The sequence below is a fragment of the Lolium rigidum genome, chromosome 7 (assembly GCF_022539505.1).
Source record: "Lolium rigidum isolate FL_2022 chromosome 7, APGP_CSIRO_Lrig_0.1, whole genome shotgun sequence".
In the NCBI taxonomy this organism is placed as follows: Eukaryota; Viridiplantae; Streptophyta; class Magnoliopsida; order Poales; family Poaceae; genus Lolium; species Lolium rigidum.
Genome location: NC_061514.1, coordinates 361855415 through 361877546, shown reverse-complemented (window position 1 = coordinate 361877546; position 22132 = coordinate 361855415). Strand labels below are relative to the sequence as shown.

At 45.3% G+C, this 22132-nt stretch overlaps 3 protein-coding genes across 3 annotated transcripts; 2 read left to right on the top strand and 1 right to left on the bottom strand.

Moving 5' to 3' along the window:
• The first annotated feature begins 231 nt into the window (after window positions 1–231).
• LOC124678396 (nucleolar and coiled-body phosphoprotein 1-like) lies at window positions 232–1614 on the top strand. The gene is given in 2 exon segments (XM_047214295.1): window positions 232–653; window positions 655–1614. Coding segments are annotated over 2 exon segments (1095 nt in total). The 5' UTR covers window positions 232–239; the 3' UTR covers window positions 1336–1614.
• Window positions 1615–5164: 3550 nt separating this feature from the next.
• Window positions 5165–7956, bottom strand: LOC124673788 (G-type lectin S-receptor-like serine/threonine-protein kinase At2g19130). The gene has a single exon (XM_047209827.1). It carries the CDS (start codon window positions 7802–7804, stop codon window positions 5348–5350), a length of 2457 nt encoding a protein of 818 aa, XP_047065783.1. The 5' UTR covers window positions 7805–7956; the 3' UTR covers window positions 5165–5347.
• A 2438-nt stretch (window positions 7957–10394) lies between these two features.
• On the top strand, window positions 10395–14769 carry LOC124675109 (mitochondrial pyruvate carrier 4-like). The gene is made up of 6 exons (XM_047211179.1): window positions 10395–10506; window positions 12153–12276; window positions 13412–13510; window positions 13754–13806; window positions 14317–14390; window positions 14482–14769. The coding sequence occupies exons 2-6, from the start codon at window positions 12222–12224 to the stop codon at window positions 14531–14533; spliced, it is 333 nt and encodes a 110-aa protein (XP_047067135.1). The 5' UTR covers window positions 10395–10506; window positions 12153–12221; the 3' UTR covers window positions 14534–14769.
• The last annotated feature ends 7363 nt before the right edge of the window (window positions 14770–22132 follow it).

The following is a 22132-nucleotide window of genomic DNA, read 5'->3' as shown; positions in this document are numbered from 1 at the left end:
GAGCACAGATACCAAACTGCAATAATGGGCCTGGCCCAAAAACATGTTGAGGGCTTCCATGTGTTGAAAAATAAAGATGGGCCAACTGGACCGAGCCGGCAGAGGAAGGCTGTGACTTGGCCCAGCAAGGGTCTTGTAGGCGCGGATGATTTTCTTCCCCCAAATTTAACCTAGCGAGGTCTAGCGCCGCCGCTCTCCTCTTCTCTTCTCTCCCAAACATTCAATCAGAGTCTCCGGCGATGGGCCAAAAGCGTGCCACCAAGAAGTCGGCACGGCCACCGCCTCCGCCTCCACCTCCGGCTGGCTCGTCTGAGGAGGAAGACTCTCGCTCGCGATCCGAAGAGTCGGAGGACGAAGCCGTGTCCCATACCCCCACCCCCACCCCCAGCAAGCCGCTTGCGCCGCCGCAAAGGGCCGAGGAGTCCGATAGCTCTGACGAGGAAGAAGAAGAAGAAGAGGAGGAAGAGGAGGAGGAGGCCCCCAACAATCCGCCTGCGCCGCCGCAAAAGGGCGAGGAGTCCGAGAGCTCTGACGACGAGGAAGAGGAGGATGAGGAGGAGGAGCCCACCCACCTAGCCGCCCCCTCCGCTCCCAAGAACCAACCTCCGCCGCCGCCGCAGCAGAGCAAGGAACCGGACGCCTCCGACTCCGACGGACGAGTCGTCCGAGTCCGACGACGACGAGGCGCCGCCGCCGCCGCCGCCGCCGCCGAAGCAGGCTCCGAAGCGAGAGGCGGATGCCATCAAGCCGCCGTCGGCCAAGAAGGCGCGCCTGGCTTTCCACCGCATCTGGTCCACCGACGACGAGGTCCGGATCCTCGAGGCCCTCGCCGCGCACCAAAGGCAGCACGGCGCGCTGCCGCAGCCCGAAGCTCTCATCGGCGCCCTCGCTGGAAAGCTCGACAACCGCGCCTACGGCAGCAAGGAGCTCCAGTCCAAGCTCCAGACCCTGAAGAAACGGTACGTCGTTCTCAGCAGCAGGGGTGAGCTCCCGAGCAAAGAGCACGACCGCCGGCTGTTGGACCTCTCCAAGATGGTCTGGGGCGGCGACAAGGCTACCCCTGCTGCTGCTGCTGCGGAAGCAGCGAGTGGCCGTGAACTGAAGGGCTTTGATGAGATGTGTGAGCTGTACCCGTACCTAGCAGAGGAGGTGAAGAAGCTGGAGGCGGCACACCCGGGCATGTTCAAGAGGGTGTTCGGGAAGATGGACGATGGCAAGGCACGTGCAATGGACGACAAGATCAAGAAGCTGAGGGTGGCGCAGATGAAGGTGGAGCTGCGCCGCACTGAACTGACCAAGGAGGTGAGCAAGGCAATTATGGAGCTGGTCGACTGATGGGATTGTTGGGATGATGTTACCTGAACAGTATGGATTATCACCTTAAATCGATGCTGTACGAGAAAATGCTCAAGTTGCAAATTGTGTCGTCTGGCAGTATAAGAATGTTTTGTGTCGATAAGAGCAGCATATGCTAGACATTCATAGTCTGGCATCTTGATGGTGTAAGAATGTAATTTTTGTGATGAGAGCATGCTCCAAGTGCACATTGTGGCAATTTTGGTGGTATAAGAATGTTATTTTTGTCTGAGGAGTGCAAATCATGGCCAGTTTAGCGTGATCAAGCATTACACTCTAACTGCCGTCAATTGAAACAACCACACATTTCTCCATTAATTTGATGTTGCGTTTAGTATCACACTCTATGGCAAGACAACATGTTTCCTGATAATAAGGAATGTTTATAATGTTCTCTGAGTGTTGTGTAGGTCCCAAGGTTTTAGTTTGTTTGGGGCAATTGTCATTTGTCAATGGATCAAGTGCTTCTGATGCGTGTTTTTCCTATGCTTCGTGGTACATCTGCAAATATTTGATACAACCATGTTCAGATAGTTATATTTATTCTACTTGTGTGGTACATTAAACATTTCAGGTATCATGCTTTTGAAATAGTATAAGCGTGCATTACTTTTCTGTTTGTTCTGATTGCTATCTACCCTGATTATGACTATGATTCTCATGGTACACATTTAAGCAGTTAATCACGTTATTTCTATTCATTATTGGTTATCTGAAACTAACATTACAGAGAAGAACCACACATATTTGTTTTTGTACTTATAACATAGGTCTTGAAGAAAATGTCGGCCTAGCAAACAGCTTCTCCGATTGATCAAATATTGACATGTCGTGCAACAGGTTAGTCACTCCACATGTGCTGCTTGCACTTGTAATAGTTGCAGATATGAGCTTCTTTAGTTAATGCTCATTAGAGTATATCGCTAATGGCTATATGCACTGTTCTGAGCAAAGATACTTGGTATTTCCATTTATTTTCTGGCTTTTGCATTAGCTAACACTCTATTTTCCCTTATCAACATACCCGTTGTAATTCTTAAACTCCTTGTTGATGCTCTTTTTTAAACACACAAATAAGTTGCTTCCTCTGTTCACTAATGTAAGACCTCGTAGATATTTCAAAGTGGACTATATACAGACCAAAATGATTGAGCACACTAAAACGCGTCTAGATACATGCATTTACGAAAAGAGGTAAAAGCATGGTTCAAAAAAGCGTACGCCTAGGCGCGCTTAAGCGCTGAGCGACGGCCTTCCGCTTCGCTTCTGGCCTGAGCGTTCAATTAAGCGAGCCTGAGAATCTGGTCGTGCTATTGTTGGAATCTGGTAGAGGAAACGGATTGGGGAAGGAGGGGGTGAGGGCAGGGAAGGAGGGGCGGAGGCATGGAATCCATGGAAGAGGAGGCAGCAGCAATGCCATTGCGGCTGTCGATGAGTGCCTGAAGGGAGCAGGTGAGAGAAAAAGAGATAGAAGAGAGTAGATGGACAATGAAGATTAGAGAATATGGATGGTTCAGATTGAGCTAGGTAGGCTAGGGTTTCATATGGGCCTTACTGGGCCAACATTGCCTTACTAGGCTAATATTGAAGGAATATTAGACCTTATATGCGCTGAAAAATGCAACCGGCTGCCCCTCCTGGTGTGTCCGTACAAAACGCTTAAGCGCGCCTAAGCGCCGCTTAAGCGGTGATTGCTCTAGGCGTTGGCCTACCGCTCGCTTAGCGCTTACCGCTTTTTTGAACCTTGGGTAAAAGGTCTTACATTAGTGAATGGAGGGAGTACTAAAGAATGTTGTAGAGCTAGACAGCCTTATGGCTTTGATTGCTGAGAAGGAGAGGCAAATGGAACAGCAAGAGTGACAGACAAATATGCAAATATTGTTAGTCTTCTTGCACTTCCTTAGAAAGCAAAGCTGGAAGAGTTGGATGAGGTTTGTTGTGACTCCTAATAATACTATAGAAGTTTTGATCTTCTGGTTCCCGTACCATGCTAATCAAACATTATATTACAGAATTTTTATTCATCTTGCTATTTATTTAGAAAACTGCTACTTCCTTTTTGTTTTAAGATTTTTACGTGAAGTTTATTCTTGTTAATGTATTGGTTTCTTTTGCACAGGTAATGTTATTGCTCGGAAGAGGAGTGCCTCTTTCTTTATTGCAGTTGTGTTATTGCTTCTAGGAATGTATCTGCTGCTCTACTATTACAAACAAATTGTGAGTTCAGCTAACAGAATTACGTAGCAGTGAATTATATATCTGTAGATGAACTACATTTTTTGCTATTTGCTGAGGATTACTTTAGTATATATTCACCTAATTTAAGCTGTCCGCAAGTACTATGTAATTTACCATGCATGTTATAACTGTTTCAAGTACATGGACACTCAGTACATACGCACATCCCGCTCATGCCACCACATGCACACACAAATGCACACTGAGCATATCCGGAAGGAGGAGCAGACTCCCATCCTCAGATATTTGAGCTGTGGAAGTAAGGCACTTAGGACAGGATTGCCTTGGTTGGCCACCCAGACGAAAGTATTCTTTTTTTAACACACACAGAATCATTCTTTAAAGTGCTTCTGAACCAAACACCTGGTTACAGATTTCCACTATTATCTGGATAGAAGAAACCCAGCTAGGAGTTCTGCCATGTGATGTAACAGTTCAGAAAGTGTTTGGATTCTGGAGATTGTATGAGTCACATCAGTTTAATTGTGCAAGTGGAAATAAGTAATATGTGAGCAGAAAAGGATGAAACATATATTCCTGAGAAAAGCCATCTTTTGGCAAGCAACTGCTAGATGCATAGTATTCTGTAAGTCTATATACAAGGGATTTACCTCCTGGAGAGAACTCGTTCAAAAATTATCCCATGGAGTGACAAAGCGTCCACAGATATCGTTTGTCCACATTGCCAGTTTTATCTTTTGACTGGACTTGTCTTCCTAGATAATGGTTGTCTCTGCTGCTATTTGACTGGGCTTTCCTTTGTGAAGTGATGTATGTGCTTCTGCCAAATAGCACAAGCAAAATTATGGCATGGTCACCTTTTTCTAGACTCGTGCTCGAGAAAAAGAAGACACTCCCCAGATAATTGTTGTCTCAGTTGCTATTTGACTGGACTTTCCTTTGTAAAGTGATGGATGTGCTTCTGGCAAATAGCACAAGCGAAATTATGGCATGGTCACCTTTTTTCCAGACTTGTGCTCGAGAAAAAGCAGACACTCCCCATGAAAAAACACTTAACTAATTTTGGTCAAAGTAATTCTTTCCCTCAACTCTTAGATCTTCTCCTAGTTGGTAGAAAATGATAAGTGCACTTGTTAAAGTCTGTTCTACTGCTATTCTTGTAATACTATTGAATACTTTGTTCCTCTTAGCATCATATAGCTTCATTTCATAGAGTAGGTCCCATCATATCTTCCCAGATAGTACTGTCTTCTCTTTATGTTACAATATCGTTAGTCTCCAAGAAGCTAAAAGAACAGTAGTTCAAGGACCTACTATATTAATATTAGCCAGCCTATTCTTAAGAGATGAGCATGTAAAAGGGAGGAGGGGGAACTCGGGAAGGCAGAGCGCAAACCCATGAGGCTACACACGGCCCTCTGGTATTATCCTAGCTATCTTGTGCTATTAATGGGGCAAAATCAGTGCAGCTGTAGCTGTTGGACATAACTGGAGCACGTAAATCATGCATATTCTAATGTATGGGATGCAGATTCTAGTGTGTGTGGTAGACCTCAGTCTTTTTACTATGCCTTGAGTAAGAAATTGGTGAAATTCGGAATATTAAATGTAACAGTAGTCTTGCTCTCATATTGGTTATTCAACTCTGCTGTGAGCCTGCAATGTTTAAATAGATACATAGACCAACATAAAAGCTAGTTTCTACAGAGTACAACTTCTGGTCACTCATAGCACTATTTAAACATGTAAATACCTTGCCCCTTATAAATTGCAGGGTTCTCTGGTTAAAAGTTTAAGGCTGTGAACTGCCTGAAGTAGCACTATGTGTCTGGGAAGATGTCGTGCTGTTTTGCTTCTGTGTAGTCTGGCTTGAAGACAGATCTGAGAAGAAGTTTATGGCATTGGGGCTTTCACCAAGAACCGCCAATGATCTTGGAACGGGAGGCATGTTCACATCAAGTAACCCCTCTAGGATTTGGGCGATCTGACCTGTGGTGGGTCTAGTGCTTTCATCATCTTGGATGCACCAACAAGCAACCTTACAAGCCCTCGTGAGCTCATCATGATCTGCATCTCCTTTCAGCCTGGGGTCCAACAAGGTCTGCACATCCCCTTCATGTAGCATGCTTGCAGCCAGGGTTGGGAAGAAAGCGTCATCTCCATGATCAGCATTCCTCCTGCCTGATATGATTTCCAAGAGCATCATGCCATAACTGAATACATCTGCCTTGGCTGTTATAGGCACGCCGCTGATCCATTCGGGTGCAAGGTAACCCCTTGTTCCCCTCATCGTCGTCAAAACACGGCTGAAGTCCCGGCCTAAGAGCTTTGCTAAACCAAAATCTGACACTTTTGGTACAAAGGACTCATCCAAGAGTATGTTATCTGGCTTGACATCACAGTGTATGATGCAATCCCTACATTTTTCATGCAGGTAGTTTAGGCCTCTTGCTGTTCCAAGTGCAATTTGGTACCTAATGGCCCAGCTCAATGTGGTTGTCTCACCAGGGAACAGTTGCACTTCGAGGGAGCCCTTTGGCATGAACTCATACACAAGCAGCTTCCTTGATCCTTCGGAACAGAACCCAAGAAGGCGGACCAAATTGACATGCTGGGTTGTCCCAATCGTGCTTACCTCGGCACGGAATTGCTTCTCCCCTTGATGGAACCCATCGAGCCTCTTCACAGCAATGGCAGTTGAATCCGGGAGCTTCCCTTTGAACACTGAGCCGAAGGCACCTCCCCCGAGCTTCTCTGCGAAGTTGTTGGTGACATGCTGGAGATCACTGTACCTGAAGGCAATGAGTGCGCCCCCAGCAGTCTTGGATACCCGAAGAGTCCTGTCTCGACGACGCTTCTGAAATAGGAAGAACAGCACAATCGCAAGAATTATCAAAACTGCGGCAACTCCGCCAATAACTCCACCAATGATTGCAGTCTTGCTCTTTTTTGGGTCTGGCAGCTCGGATGCTGCAAGCCTGAGGAAGAGTGTGCCTACTCCATTTCCTCTATATTCTTCTTGGAGGTTCACCAGGTCCGCAGGCCAGACAAAGCAGCCACTCGAATTGTAAGTGTAAGCATTACATAAACAGTTGCTCAGACAAGCCACCTCACACTCTCTAGAGCTCGTGCCGACTGCACTCTGTGCGTTATCAGGTAGCCTCACGCCTGCCATGGGATAGAACTTATCAGGCTTAGCCTGTCCGGAGCTGGAGTTGGTCTGGCACTGCAATGGTACGTTCCTCTTGCACCCACCACTGAAATCCTGAAGATCCCAATCACTCTGAACCTTCTGGCTGTACCCTTTGATGCAGTTGCAGAAGGGCAGGGTATTGGCGTTGCAGCTGCCATACTCCCCACAGACCGCATACACCTCACACTGCGTCTTTGGCTGCGACCAGAACAAGATCCACTGTTGTGTGGAAGTAACCCAAGTCCACTGCTTGATCTGTCCATTGACGTCCATGATCAATCGGGAGAGGATTGAATTATCCTTCATAGTGTAGGTGAAGTAGTTTTCTGTGGCGTTGCTGATGAACTGGAAGTCGTAGTTGTAACCGGCCGTCATCTCCGGCACGAGGCTAAAGATAACCCCGTTCCAGGTGCCACTGGTCCAGTAGTTTATGGATTTATTCCACTGGATGAAGTACTGTGCTGTGCCGTTGGGGTCTAGCTGCAGAGAGAACAATCCAGGAGATGGGTCTGCGTTGTTCTTCCAAGGAAAAAGCCTCTGGGTCACACCCGTGGTCTTGTTCAGCATAAGCTTGCCCCCCGGTAGCCAAGTGTTTGTTGGATGGTCGAGGCTTCGCCAGTAAATGATCGATGAATTGGATGCATCGATGAGGTCAAGGCTACCGCTGTCCCTGATGATGGCCATGGTGGAGTTGGGGGCTACACTTACGTTGGTTGACCATAGCTGCTGGTTCTTGGCTTGATCAAGGAGGACGAGGTTGCCGTCGGTGGCAATTTCGAAGGAGGCTGTGGTCGGGTCTGACACCGGCACGTTGGTGGTTGCCGTCCACACGGTGGTCTGTATCGGTATATTGCTGTACCATATGGCTATGTAGTAGTTGCCGGAGCCGGAAGAGGCGGTGTTGCTTTGAGTTGGGGAGTAGAAGCCCAAGGTGAATTTGTTGCCTGGGGACACGATCTTCTGTGTCCCAGTCAGCGGTGTGGTGGAGTTGATGGTGTCGACGGCCGTACAGAGAAGAATTTGGCTGAATAGGAGGAGGAAGAAGAGAGGAGCCATGTATGGGAGCTTGGAAGAGCAGCAAGGGCTAGAAGGAGGATGGTAGTCTGGATTTGTGCACTAAATCCATGGTGGTGGCGGTGGTGGGATGCAGAGGCTTTTAAGTTGGCCTTGCAGCAATAAGACTAGTTCAATGGAAAAGGCTTCTTTGACCTGCTACTGCGGGTAGACTGATTGACAGATACATGCCCAGCGCCCTTTTGGTGTTGAATCATAGCAGATGGATTAACAAAATAAAATCTTAATGTTCAAAATTAAGGTACATGATTAGCGATTGTTTTTTTTCTTCATTGATAATGTTATGTCTATTCGAATAGCTCCTGTTGCAGTCGAAGGTAGCATATTCCCTTATATTTATTTTATGGTTACTGTTTGATGCTCATTGATCCATACTGAACAGAAACGATTGACTGCTGCGATCATGACTGTTGCTGGGGAAAAAAGAATGGTGTGAAGCCAGAAAAGTGTTTTCCGGCGGCAGAAGCTCCAAGGGCAGCGTTGAGCCGTTGACTTGAAATAGTTTAACCAAGGCTGTTCGTCCGTCGCAAATCTTCTACGGCGTACTTGTCATCTTGCAAGTAATTGTATACTATTCCAATCTGTAACCTGGACCAGATGGTGTCTCGCCTGGAAGATCACCAGACCTTGAAGTGTGGCTGCTGTTTTTCTCGCGTGAGAGCTTCCAGAACGAGTCGCTGTAAACGCAGCTGTTCGTGGTGAATACCAGAATTTTAGAATTGTCTCCTCATCTGTTAGATTTATTGTGTCAGTTCGTGGATGCGATCTGTCAAGGTCGTGTTAATCATACTACTAGTAAATACAGACCCCACTGATACGTCTCTGATCTGTTTTTTCCTTCTTTCCAACCGATTATGTTTTGACCCGGTCAACATATCCAGGGGTAATCTGGTTATATGGAAGCCAGATTTGGGGCAAAAGTGATATTGGCCGTGTCGTCTGACGACCAAGAGACTACTCTCGTTCTTATTGCCTGACTGATTCCTCAGGTAAACCATCACCTTTTAGTAGTGACCTGTCCAGTCAATTTCGTGACTTCAGTGTACAACGCCTTGGAAAACACGTATTACCTCTGCAAAAAGTTTAAGATTTACATTTGTCTACACACTAAATCGTGTTTAGATACATGTATATATGCCTCAATAAATTTGTAATGGAGGGTGTAGATGTGAAAGGTTTGTGTGCAAGTGGGGTTTAAATGCCCAGCTGTAACCTGAGGCTGGCATGAACTGAATGGGGAGTCTGTCTCCTCTCTAGCCTCCGTGCTCTGCCGTCCATCTCTGCCGTGTTACAGTTAATACAAGTCTGATTTGAGTAGTGCTGCTAGTTTAATGTCAATCTCATGTCATGCTGGTCTGATTCACACAAATCCTCTATTGATGCTGGGTCTTCTTTTTCTTTCATTCTTTGCATAACTTGCACACAAGGATGTTACTAAATGAGTTTTCCTTTTGAGGCTCCTCCGTCAGACTGGCTTTTAGTCAACTGACGACAAAATATCTGATTGAATAGGCTCAGGAAAATCAGGGATAAGTTATATCTAGGGAAACAATTGAGAGAGCCGCACCAGCACAAGCATCTGCCTATTTATTAGCCTCCCTCTCAGCAAAACAGAACCTAAAATCTTGGGAGAAGCCTTCATCTCCCCCACGGGATCTGCGCCGAAGTCGATCGCTGCACAAGGTTAAATTGTTGATTAAACATAGCAGTGTGCGTTTCAAAGATTTAACTGATAGTTGAAATTATCAGTTAGTAACTGCCCATAGAACCAACACATTTGTCATCAGTTTTGTGTGGATAAAGAGCATTTTTGGTTGTTGTTTATTGTTAGTTTGGCCGAATTAGCAGTAAGGCATGTGCAATGGTTAATAAGATCTGCTTTATCTTAACCCGCCACGTAATCTAGATATAACAATAAAATATGATGTACAATAAGTTATTTTTTTAGTCTTATCGCTACTAGCCATGCATTTTAAATATATGGTGGGAAAGATTATGCTAAGAGATCATCTTTTATTTAAGGGAATACAATTCTTTTACTTTTTCTTTTCTCCACCACAACTTTTATTCTACATGACACTGCTAAGATACCACAATTATACATACCCTAAGCTAACTTCAATCATGCCCACCAGTGGATAGCCCGTAACAGTTTTGGAGGTCTCTTTGACTAGCGAGTAACAACATGGATGATATGTATTCACCGTTCGTCTCGGTATTTTGCTAGATGTTCCCCAAAACCTGTCAATGCTTGGTAGTGAACTAAGATTGTCATATAAAACAGTCGAAACTTGACTTGTGTATCTTTGTAATATTAATATTTATTTATTTCATATTTTCATTCCTGCTTAGGTTGCAATATATACTTTTTAGAGATGATCATTTCTCAGTGTAAACATAGCTGGAAAAACTGTGCCAAACATTTTTTTTTTGGCAAAGGTGTGTCAAAGCTGAGTCGACCAAATAGCTGGAAAAAAGGCCACTATGGCCCAAATCCAAACGGTGCAGAGCAGGCCTCGCCCAAGCCCAATTCCCGACTCGAGCGCAGCCATACAGCGCAGCTCCTGTCATCTCGCACCTACCGTCTGACTCTGACCTGTGACCGTATCTCGGTATCTCCCCATCCGCTCTCCTCGTCGACTTCCTCGGCTCCGGCAACCGGCGACCGGCGGCGGGCGTCTCAGGTGACCGATCTCCCCTCTCTTCCTACTCCGTAAAATCCACAGGCAGATGCGGTTAGTCTGACGATTCCCGCGTGGGAGATGCGACCCACAGATTGAGTTTGACCATAGATTCCGGGGAAAGGAACGATCGTGTACCCCTCCTCCACTCCCCTCTTTACTCCTCTACACATTCGCCTTCGCCTGGGTCGAGTAGGATCGGAGCACAGGTGTGGGTGCACGAGGGGCCCGGGACGGCGACGAGGATTCCTGCGGAGTGCCACCGCTGGGCACTGGCGACCCCAAGGTTCCATGTACCCTTTGATCCTCAGCCTGCAGCCACAAGAAGACTGCTCGGCCCTCCGCCTCCACCGGGCGATAATTGTGTCATATGTTCATGCCACAATTGCAGGGTGATTATTTTAACAGATGGGAGACTTAGAGTGTGGTCAATATTGGGAATTGGAGTCTATAATTTGACTTCCTGTTTTATGCTTCTTGAATCGGGTGTAGCCCTTGTTTGTCCTGTTTAAAAAGCATCCATGCATGTTGTGGGTAGTGTTGTACTCTGAATTGATAACGGTGGTGTGTTAGTTCAGTGCTCTCACAGAAGGAATTCTTGAATTGAGAAGATGGAATTCCGAGATGACATCCGAAGCCGATTGCACGAATGGTGTTCATGCTTTGGGAGCTGTTCTTCAGTTTGGAGAACTGATGTGCAAGGACCATTCGTGCAATATGCTTAGGATGTCAATTTCCTTGCTGCTGTGTACTCATAATTTGAATGGCACTACCCCAGCGGCTGTACTTTTTTTTTGTATATGATGTGGCTATTTCTCGGTGGGCCTAGAACTAGCTTAATTCTCGGCTACCCAATTTTATATGCGATTCATGTGCAACTGGAAAAAAAGATGTGCAATTCTCATGTGCAGAAATTCTGATGCAAATCTAACGGCCTTGAAGTCGACCTAGAACTAACTTAATTCTCGGTCGACCTAGACCTAGCAAAAAAGGGTTTTTGTTTTCATTCCTGAGATTCATAATTTGTGAATTGTTCTCTTCTGCTGAACGCTGTATCTCAATGTATGGCTTGAACATTCATAATGTAGTTTACGAGTCGACATATTTTGTAGATAGAGGCATTTTGCATTATACAGTACATTTGTAAATGATGCCCAAGGATAGTAAGGAGAATTTCCATTGTTTCTTCTCAATTTTGAAGAAGTTGGCAAACAAACTGTTCCTCAGCTGGTTGCAGCTCTAGTTTGGGAGCAGCTCAACACAGGGGTAGGAGCAGTCCCAAACGGGCTCTTATATTACTTTTTCGCCGTGCAGGCAAATGTGCCCATACCTAGACTTTTACTTTGTCTTATAGTCTTATCACACAAATCACAATAATAAGATTTATCTATGTAGAGAGTTTATTGCCTATGTCCATTTTTATGGGGATTATTGGCTATCATGTGTTTGCTATGGGGTTATTCTGGGTTCCTATATGCTAACAAATGGGATTGGTGTTGTACAGTATTGTTTGAACTTGATTCCTTCGTAAAAATACTATCCCGATGATATCCAAATTACTGGGCAGGCTTATTCTAACTGAGTTTTACTAGCTGTTATGCCAATTATGCTGGAGTTACAGACTTTTTCTTTTCATTTTCTGCTTGTAGGGGCACAGCACAGCAAATTAAGTGGGTGAAAACAGGTGCAAAAGAACAGCAGAGCGTGTGCTGCTTTCAATGGCTACTTCAAAGATTCAAGCTTTTTTGAACCATCCTGCTGGCCCCAAAACCAGTTAGTGACATTCATATTTCCCTTTAATTTCCAGTTTTTATTTCTGTTTTGGCTGTAAATTGTCACTTTCAAAAGGAGGGTTGTCATCCCAGTCTCATATACAGTAACAGAACACTAGCGAGTAGCAACCAAGCTTTGTCAGCCCCAAACCCCTGTTGGGACAACCAACATCAAGACTGGAGAAATCGGTTCTCCTGAGAATGGTTATATTTGATCAGTTCTTGGTTCTGAAATGGTTGCTACTTGCTACAGAAGGCCAATGTTTGTTCTCCCTACCGATGGATGTTCTGATTTTTTTTGTTCTCTTTCCCCTTTTAGCTTCTGCCCGTGTGGCAGTTTGGTTTGGGTTGGGATTGCCAGGTTCATGGCATTTTTAAAACCGGAAAGTACAAGGTGTTACTCTGTCTTGTGCTTTTCAATATATGACACTGGGAGGATGACCCTCTTTCTTGAGAAAAGATTAGGAGAAAACAAATCTTCAGCGAGAATACGAAATAACAGCCAGATTGTTGACATCACAGATATAAAACCTTAATCAAAAGAAGCTGGCAATTATTCAGACCCCTCCCACAGACATCAGCTGTGCTTCACGGTGTAATTCTTCATGACCCGTTTGATTCTGGCACTAGCCAGTTCTACCTCCCAGTTGCTGAGTAGGTACTGAGGTTCTTACTGCAGTAGCACTTACATTGCTGCATGGAGATTAGCTACAATACTTCGGTTGGTTAGCCAAGAACTTATTCCTCAGTTTGATTTGTGTTTGTGGTCTCACTAGCTAATTGCGCCTTTTTTTCTCCTATTTGAATTTTCTTCTGGTAAACTTAGCATAATGATATCTTGACTTTTTAATGGAATCTTAGACTTATAAAGATCGTAGTTCCTGTGATAATAAGTTATGTGTAGTGCTAAATGCTGCTGTTTTCTCAAAGCTTCTTCTTGGAGAGTTTGATAGCCTCCTTCTTTTTCCATAGCTCTGTGGAAAAATGTGTTATTGGTCAGTATTGCGAATCATGGTCCAATTTGAATGGCCCAAAATTTGTTGTTCTTTTGCACTGAAATGTAATGGCTATCTATTGGATGCTGCATTTAATAAGTTATCGTACTAGGAAACTAAGACAATGTACCTTCATTGCAGTTCACTTTTGGGCTCCAACTTTTAAATGGGGTATCAGCATTGCCAACATTGCTGACTTTGCCAAGCCACCTGAAAAGATCTCGTACCCTCAACAAGTTGGTAAGTTCATGTCCTTCAGGCAATTATGTGCCTGTGTTTCAGACAACATGCTCATTTATATACTCCCTCCGTCCCATCAAAGCTGTCTGAGATTTTTTGTCAAAATTTGGATGTATCTATATGCTATTTAGTGTCTAGATACATCTGAATTTAGACAAATCTCAGACAACTTTGATGGGACGAAGGGAGTACCATTCATTCTTATGTACTGCTGACATGCTAATTCTGTTGTATGGTGTGCAGCTGTTACTGCCACTGGAGTCATCTGGTCACGCTACAGCATGGTCATTACACCTGTAAGCCACTGATACTTGTCTAGCACGTACCATGAGTTTCACCATTATGCAGTGAACATATATTGTGACGTGAATAATATCTTATCTGAAATGTACATTTTAAATTATAACCTTCGTGATGCAAAGATATTGGCTTAGCTGCATTGATCTTCATAAATTAGACCCTTTTAACTACTCCACAGACTGGCTATCGATGTTCAGATGCTTCTTGAATAAATGCTCAATATTCCTGAGCATTTTCCTTTCATTTTTTGAATAGCCTTGAACTACAGAGCTCAGAAAAGAACAATCAGTTTCTTGTGTTATTAACTACCATACTGCTTTCTTATTTACCTTGCGCTGGGAGTGTTCCTGAATTGCCAATAAGCTGCACTGTGACATATTTGATGTTAATTCTGCATCTCCTATTTTTCTGTTGAAAGAGGTTTCTCCCCCATTGAGAACACCCATTGATCTTATTCTGTGTTGCAGTTTAATATTGCTCATTTAATTTCTTTCTAATTCTATCAGAGAAACTTGAACCTTTTCGCTGTTAACGTTGCAATGGCCGGTACAGGCTTGTATCAGCTTTCCCGTAAAATAAGGTTTGTTACGAAGCTAAACCATGTTCTGCCATTTGTTGCTTGATGACTGAGAAGAGTAAGATAACATGTTTTGTGTACATCTCCTTTGCAGAAAAGACTACTTTTCAGATGAGAAGGAGGCTGTTCCATCACTGGAAGGATAGTGACGACTGGATTAATCGATTTAAAACCCTGCTGCATTGGAGTTGGCCTCAGATTCAGTCTGTGCGGCAGAGATATGTCGTTTTATCAGAGACAGGAACAAATTGTTTCTTTCCATGTCAGACTTTCTTTGTTTTGCCCAATTGCAACCATGAGCAGCGCAATGTGAATTTCTTACACAAACATGCAAATAATCCTTTATGCATTGCTGTGCAAATACATCAACCGATCCCTTCTGCTATGTCTTGCTGTTTTGTTCAGTCAGCTCATATCTGGGGATCTTGCGTAACTCTTATAGATCAGTGTTTTGTTGAATCAGTGTAGTTACTCTATAATTTCAAGTTAAACCTACTTCATTTTGTTATGATCATTGAAAAGTCACAATGTGGTCCTGGAAATTAAGGGCCCAATCAATACCAAGGAGTAAGATTTTGAATCTATAAATGCTTTGCGTTCTAGAGGGAGTATATATGTTAAAAAGGAAGACAGCAGCAGCTGCAATTTTTTAGGATGTGTTGAAACTTCTGAAAAGCTTTCAGTTAGAGTCGCTTCACAGAGCGAATGATCAAGTTTGGGACTGGTTTGACGCTTGCTTTACATCTTGGTTCATAACCATTACACCTATTGGCGAATTACAGAATCTACACAAGCTTATTCTTTTCCAGCCGAGCTAAGCCCTTTCTATTAGTTGCTCAATGGAAATAGTACAAAGTTTGCTACCAAAGCAGTCGAAGAAAGCGAGTTAATTCAGTAATAGAAAACTCGCTGTGAATGGTCCTTCTCAATCTCCCACTACGGGCAAAAACCTAGTAGCACTGGTCTACTAGATTACTGAGCCATATCAAGCTCAATCTGCAGGAATTAGTTCATACCTCGACAATATAGCATACGTACATTCAGTGAGTCTAGCTCGTTGACGCGAGCTTTCCACTTATGCAATCATGCGAGCTACTGTATACGTGAGCTATTCGTAGTCGAGCTATCCTGCTGATGCGAGTTACAAGCTCCCAGTTGATACGTCGTCGGCTTGGTCTTCCCGTCAATGTCATCTTGCCGTTCGGTGATTTTTCCCAAATCTGAAAAGCTGTGGAATCTGGATCCGGTAGGCGCGGAGTCCTCCTCTCTCGCAAAGCTACTTTGGTGAATTGCCCGGTAAATAAGCTAGAGAAGCAGAAGTCAAAAGCTAAAGACTAAGCAAAGAAACCACAAAAGAAGCATCAAACTAAAACACCTGATTCAGTATTCCTAGGCTCGACTCCCGCAGCTCCTCCGTTGCATTTCCATTACCAGCACGAGGAAAACAAGAAGACGGGAACACTGTTGTCGTTGCAACCCCGACAAAGCAGCCATATATATGTGTCCGTTCTTCAGGGGACCAGGAGGATCGACACTGATTTGTTGCTTCTCGCGACGTACGCGTGCTGAGACGCTAACGGTTGCCGACCGCGTAATTGGCTGTGCTAGTAGTAGCTCTCGTGCGGCACGCGCCAAGGAGGAAAAGAGCCTTAAAGGTCCATGCAATTATATATGCGAACCATCGTCCGTAATTTGGATTGGTACTTCGTGGGCAGCTAGCTAGCTCCGAGTTGCCTACCGTGTAGCTGTTCTTAATTGGGATTTATGCTTTTGGTGCGATCTTCCCCGATTTGGCTTTGATATACTTTGAGTAGCTATTGGTTGTCTATTGTTGCCCAAGGCCTGTTTTGTAGCAGGTTGATGCTAACTCTCCTGTTTCGAACTAGAAAAGGTTTCAGATTTGGACGCTCTGCATGTTTATGGTCAACCTAGAAGTAACTTAATTCTCGATTACAACTAATTTAATTCTTAGCCGACCTAGTACTAGCAAAAGAGTTTATATATTATTTTAACATGGACTATATACGGACCGAAATGAGTGAACAAACGCACCATAAAATATGTCTAGATACATTCGAATTTAGGAAAAGGTAGAACATCTTATAATCCGGAGCGAACTAAATGACGGCCGCAAACTAAGTCTAACTTGTTCCTTCTGCACCGTTGCCTCATTCTGTCTTTTCTTCTCAAAATTATCGCAAAATTACAGCATCAAGGAAATATTTCATGTACAATATATTTTTAGGTCAATCCGATTTCAGAAAACCACAATTTTTTTAACAACTACATATACTAGCAAGCTTGAAACAACACGGCGAAGAGTATTAATTCTCGAGAATGGCCACAAATCAAGGAAATGGCTCCTTTGATAGGGAGGATTTCATATATTTTTCGAGAATTCGAATATTTATGAAATTTTCCTGCATTGGTCATTTAATGCAGTGCTAGATAGAACCCTTAGATTTTGTTTCCTAATTATTAATGCGCACTCTATTTTGGAGAATAATATACACCCACCCAAGACCTATTTGATTTGTATATAACATACTGTCATAGTAGACCAACCAGAGCTGGAGAAAAATGATTGCCTATTTAGAGCCTGTACCAAAGCAGCATGGCCACTCCGCTGATGGACACGTACCATGGCGAAAAGACTCCACTAGCCCCGCGTGCCGCCACTCCCAAAACCCCATCAGCTCTGTATTATTAACAAAAATCTTTGTGACTTTTGCTAGCTTTCCTATCTAACCAAAGGTACTAGCATGTGGCGATTAAATAACACAAGGGTTACCCCTTTCTACAAAGTGATCGACTTTAGAAGAAGCCTTGAAAAGGCCATTGGAAACTTAGGGCGGGGGGCATCAATAATTGTATCCCTCCATGATAATTTTCTGGGTAGCTAAGTGAACGATACATGAAAATGATGAAATGGCTTATCTGCCCTTTCCTTTGAGTAAGTGCGGTCAACAAACAACTTACTTGCTATAACCGGTAAGCATAGAATTACAATTAGAGGTGAAAAACTGAAAACAACCCTTTGTCTTAAAAAAACGAGCTTCACTATTGTAATGATATTTGTTTCCCTCATAGCATTATACTTATTTCAGGTCTTGCCACTTGTGATCCCCATAAGAAGACGAGGATTGTATACTACAAGCCGCTTATAAAAAAAACATCACGGCAATGTCAGGGCTCGGGATTTTGGGGCTCTAGATGATGATCATGGGTTGGAAGAGGCTTGCTCCGGTACAACCCCCTCCCAAAACTCGCTTTCGGTACCAGGGTCATTAGCCAATCAATTAGAGTTGGCCCTCATGAGCCCATGTCCAAACCCAGTACGTATACCCACGTATTCGTATATCGTATACCGCATAGAACTTCTCCCCAAGCCCACATCTCGCGGTCCTTGCCGCCATGATCCTCTCCCCGTCGCCGGCAGTAGCGTCAAGGCTAACCGCTCCACATCACTCCTCGTCACCAGCATCGGTGAAGGCGATCGCCCAAACCACTGTCACTCACTGCTGTTAACATCATCTCCTCTAGGTACAGTTTCTGTTTTGCACCTCACCAGCTATGGTAGGAGCAGGGCCGGACATGTTTTTCGTTGCCGGGACTGTCTTGTGCGGAAAAAACAGGGCTACATGTACAGATCCGTATACTTGCGGCTGGGCCGTACGGGTTTTTACTGGGCTAACATATTAATTAATTATTCGTTAATTAGTCATAAAAGACAATCATGCCCTTAATCGCGAAGGGGTATCGGAAGATCTCATCCATCCTTGTGTTTGAGTTTGGATGAGTTTGAGAAGAGGGGGTTGTACTGGAGCAAATGCCGGGTTGGAAAGGTTGTTACGTGTGCCCCTCGTGCTTAGAGGGATGAGGAAGCAAGCGGTTATACTACGTGATACTGCTAGTAAGACACAATGTTACGTGGAAGATTGTCGATAAAAATCTAATAGACATCAAGTTTGGAGGAGATGGTGATAGAAGTGGTTAGAAGACATGCAAGAATCAGGAATAGCGATGATACGTGGGCATAGGGTGGTGGCGACATCAGAAGAGCACACTGTTTGGGGAATTGGACCATGATCGATTCGACACATGTAGATGTTCGAGAGATGGGATAAGGAAACGGTTGACAATGATACATAAGAAGTTGGAGGTGAAGTGGTTAGCACACAATAAGAGTGAAAATGGGGTAAGACGGGGACTCACATGCATGGAGTGGTGTGTCACCATCATGAAGGAATTTTAGGTCTAAATATAATTATTTGGAATTGAATTTTAGATGCAAAAAAGGAAACAATTCGTACCATACAATGCAGATACATTCACGGATTACAAAGAACTGAAATGGTCTGCGTTCATTGACCACAAAAATATGATAACAATTAGCTAGTTCCCCTTTCCATGTGCACAAAAAACTTACATGTACAGAGACATGTAGGACCTTAGTGGAATAACTGATTTAATTAACTAATTAAGGGTATTTGCAAGGAGCGAACGAGCTAGTTGTGAATATTGAATTTCCGAAGGATGGTTGATGTCAACCGCCAGATCTCACGTTGTTGTGATGGGACAACTTATAATTGGATCATTCCGAAAAAGTTTGCCCAAAATATTATTTAATCAAATAGGTAACTACACCGTGCTAGACGCATAACCGAAAAAATGATCAAGAGGAGATGGTGCAGAGAAGCGGTTAGAAGACATGCAAGAATTAGGGGCAACAACACCGCGTTGGCATACAGACGGTGGCGACATTGGAAGAAGAGAATGAGGATACATGAGAAGACTATGACTTGTGCGTTTGGACCATCATTACGGTACTGTAGTCGCTAAAGGCATATGAGAAAAGGGTCGACAGTGAGATAGTATATGAGGTGGAGGAGAAAGAAGTGGCTAGTACGTACACACGGAGAGGGAGAGGGGAAGACCAAGACAGTTTTGTAAAGGCATGAAGTGGTGTGTCTCTTCGAATTGGTGAAGATACGGCAATCAAATCCGTTCGCCTCTTTGCGAAGACGATGGTTCGTGTCTTCGGAGAAAAGTATCTCCGAGCTCCGACTGAGGAGGACACCACGGCTTATGGTTGTGAATGTGGCAAGTGGCTGGCCAGGGATGCTTGGAAGCATTGCCTGTATGCACAGACGTGGAAGTATTACCTGGCAGCATGGTACGGCAGTATATTGTCCATCATTGTGATCCAAACGTTGTGCTTTGAAGCAGTGGCATCGAAGGATCTCTGCATTTGGCATGCCTTTTTTTGGCTTATCAGGATCTTTGAACGACATCAATGTTCTGCAAAGATCCCATCATTTGTGTAATGTAGTCACCGATGATATATGAGAAAAAGTCCGAAAATGATATATATGAGGTGGAGGCTAAAGAAGTGGCTAGTATACATGGACATGGAGGGGCGAAAAGGAGGATATGTAAAGGCATAAAGTGGCGTGACCTTAATGAAGGTATGAATATAGTTGTTTGAGAAAGGAAAACATTTCAGCCGTCCGTATAACACATGAGGGTCCTGGTAATAGAAGGAATCATCAAATTAGTTACTAGCTGTTTTTGCTTGTTAAAGTATAATGGACATTTAGTTGGTTCAATTTAAATACAGTACTCCCTCCGTCGATAAATAGATGCCAAAGATTTATTTAAATTCGGAAATATCTAGACATTAAATCGTGTCTAGATACATTCAAATTTAGACAAACTTTTAGCATCTATTTATGGACATAGGTAGTACAATAGTTTGCCTAACATAATCCAAACATCACCCTGTTCCGTAATGTAAACCGTGTTAGCAAATTATATATACGTGACTTTCACAAACTAATTCACCGCACGCTACGTAACACATAGGTGAAAGAACCAAGTATTGTGAACTAATCATTTTTAGGGTAATAAATAAATAAATTAATCACTTAACCGTAGCGTGCTAAACGCTAAAACGACCAGCCGCGAGAGCGAGAGCACTTACTACATTGGCCGAACGTGTAGGGCCTTGCCGGATTCGATACTGGAACCAGCCGTCAAAGCTCGGCCGAAACCGAGTCGGGCCCGCAAACGCGCCCAACTCCAAAAAAAACAAGGCGAGCCGCGCGCCCGGAAGCGAACCGTCTTCGCCTTCGCCTCGCGCACGCACGCTTGTCTCCCCTCGCCTTCGTCTCCCCAGTCCGTTCATTATTACTCCGTTTCCGACTACAACCCCTGGCCCACCCACACTCACACTCACGCGCGCGCCCGCCCGTATAAATAGCACAACCGCAGGCACGGCCGGACACACTTGTACCTAGAGACGGACACGGCAACCTGCGCGCGCGCCGGAACCGACTCCAGTTGAGACACCTGCGAGGAAGATAAATAGATCCATCCGAGGCACGCCAAAAGCCTCAGCGGCATTCCAGATACGCAATCCACACGCATCAGAAGCAGCCATGAAGTTCGCGTGCTTCGGAGGCGCAGCAGCCGTGGCCGACGAGACGGTGGCGGCGGTTGCCAGTCACCGACGCAAGGGGAAGAAGTTCCTCTTCGGCAGCAAGGGCGACAAGCAGTCACCGTCCAAGGCGTCGTCGTCGCTCGAGTCCAAGACTAAGAGGAGGATCACGTCGCCGGGCCGACGCCGGGAGATGACGGACTTCGACATCTACATGGCCGCCGCCGCCGCGAGGAAGTCCTCCTCCTCATCCTCCTCCGCGCCGTCAACGTCATCCACGTTGAGCGCCGCGGCGTCGCTCGACTCGGCCTGCACCTCTTCGTCGTCCTCCTCATCCTGCTCCCGCTCCTCCTCCTCGTCATCGTTGTCGTCGCTGGTGGACGCGACAACTCCTCAGCAGGCCAGGAGGCGGCCGCAGCAGCAGGGCCAGCGGAAGAGGTCGCCCGCGCTGGGCCCGGCGGCGGTGCTGGTGTGCCTCGTCATGATGGTCTTCGGCGGCCGGCTCGTGGCTACGCTGCTCACCGCGGCGGTGCTCGCCTTCTTCCCGCGCCAGTGCCCTGCCAACATGCGCACGGCGTCGTCGAGGAGAGAGGCGATATCGATCGACGCGAGGGCGGTTACGGATCGGCTCCGGCTCACGAGATACTACTAGTCCGTAGTATTTATTCGTTTATTATTACCCCTTGTAAAGAAATCAAGACTTCTTTTTGTCCGAAAGTTTGTATAGGTATTTGTAGATATAAATTCGGATTAGAACTTGAACCAAAATACGTTTTGCAGGATGATGTTTTGCACCTACATACTTCAAAATGCACTCAATTTGTAGTTCTGTATTGCGAGTTCTGGAATTCATGCATGTAGGGATGGCACGGTGGATGTTGCATATGGGAGAGTAAGAGGGACGCGTAAGAGCATCTCTTCGAAATAGGCTTTCGCCCCGTTTTATAAATAACAAGAAAAAACCCGTGCCCTCCATCGTCGCTCCCGTGGGCGACGGGGAGGGAACCCTAGCCGCCCCCTTCTCCGGCCCCTACCTCTCCTCCTCCTCCTCCTCGCCGCCGCCGGACGGCGTCGCCGGGCAAAGCCTGGGCGCTGGCGGCGGCGGGGCCCTCCTTCCCTCTCGCACGAAGAAACGGCGCGGGCCGCGGCGGACGTCGAGGGCGACGTACTTGGCGAGGGGTGCGGCGACGCGGTCGGTCCTCCGGCGGTGTGGTGGCCTCGTGGTGGTGTCGGCGCAATCGGGGCGGCGTGCAGCTGCTGCTGCTGCGGCGGCGGCGACTGGTCCCGGGCGACGTGGGCTCGACCC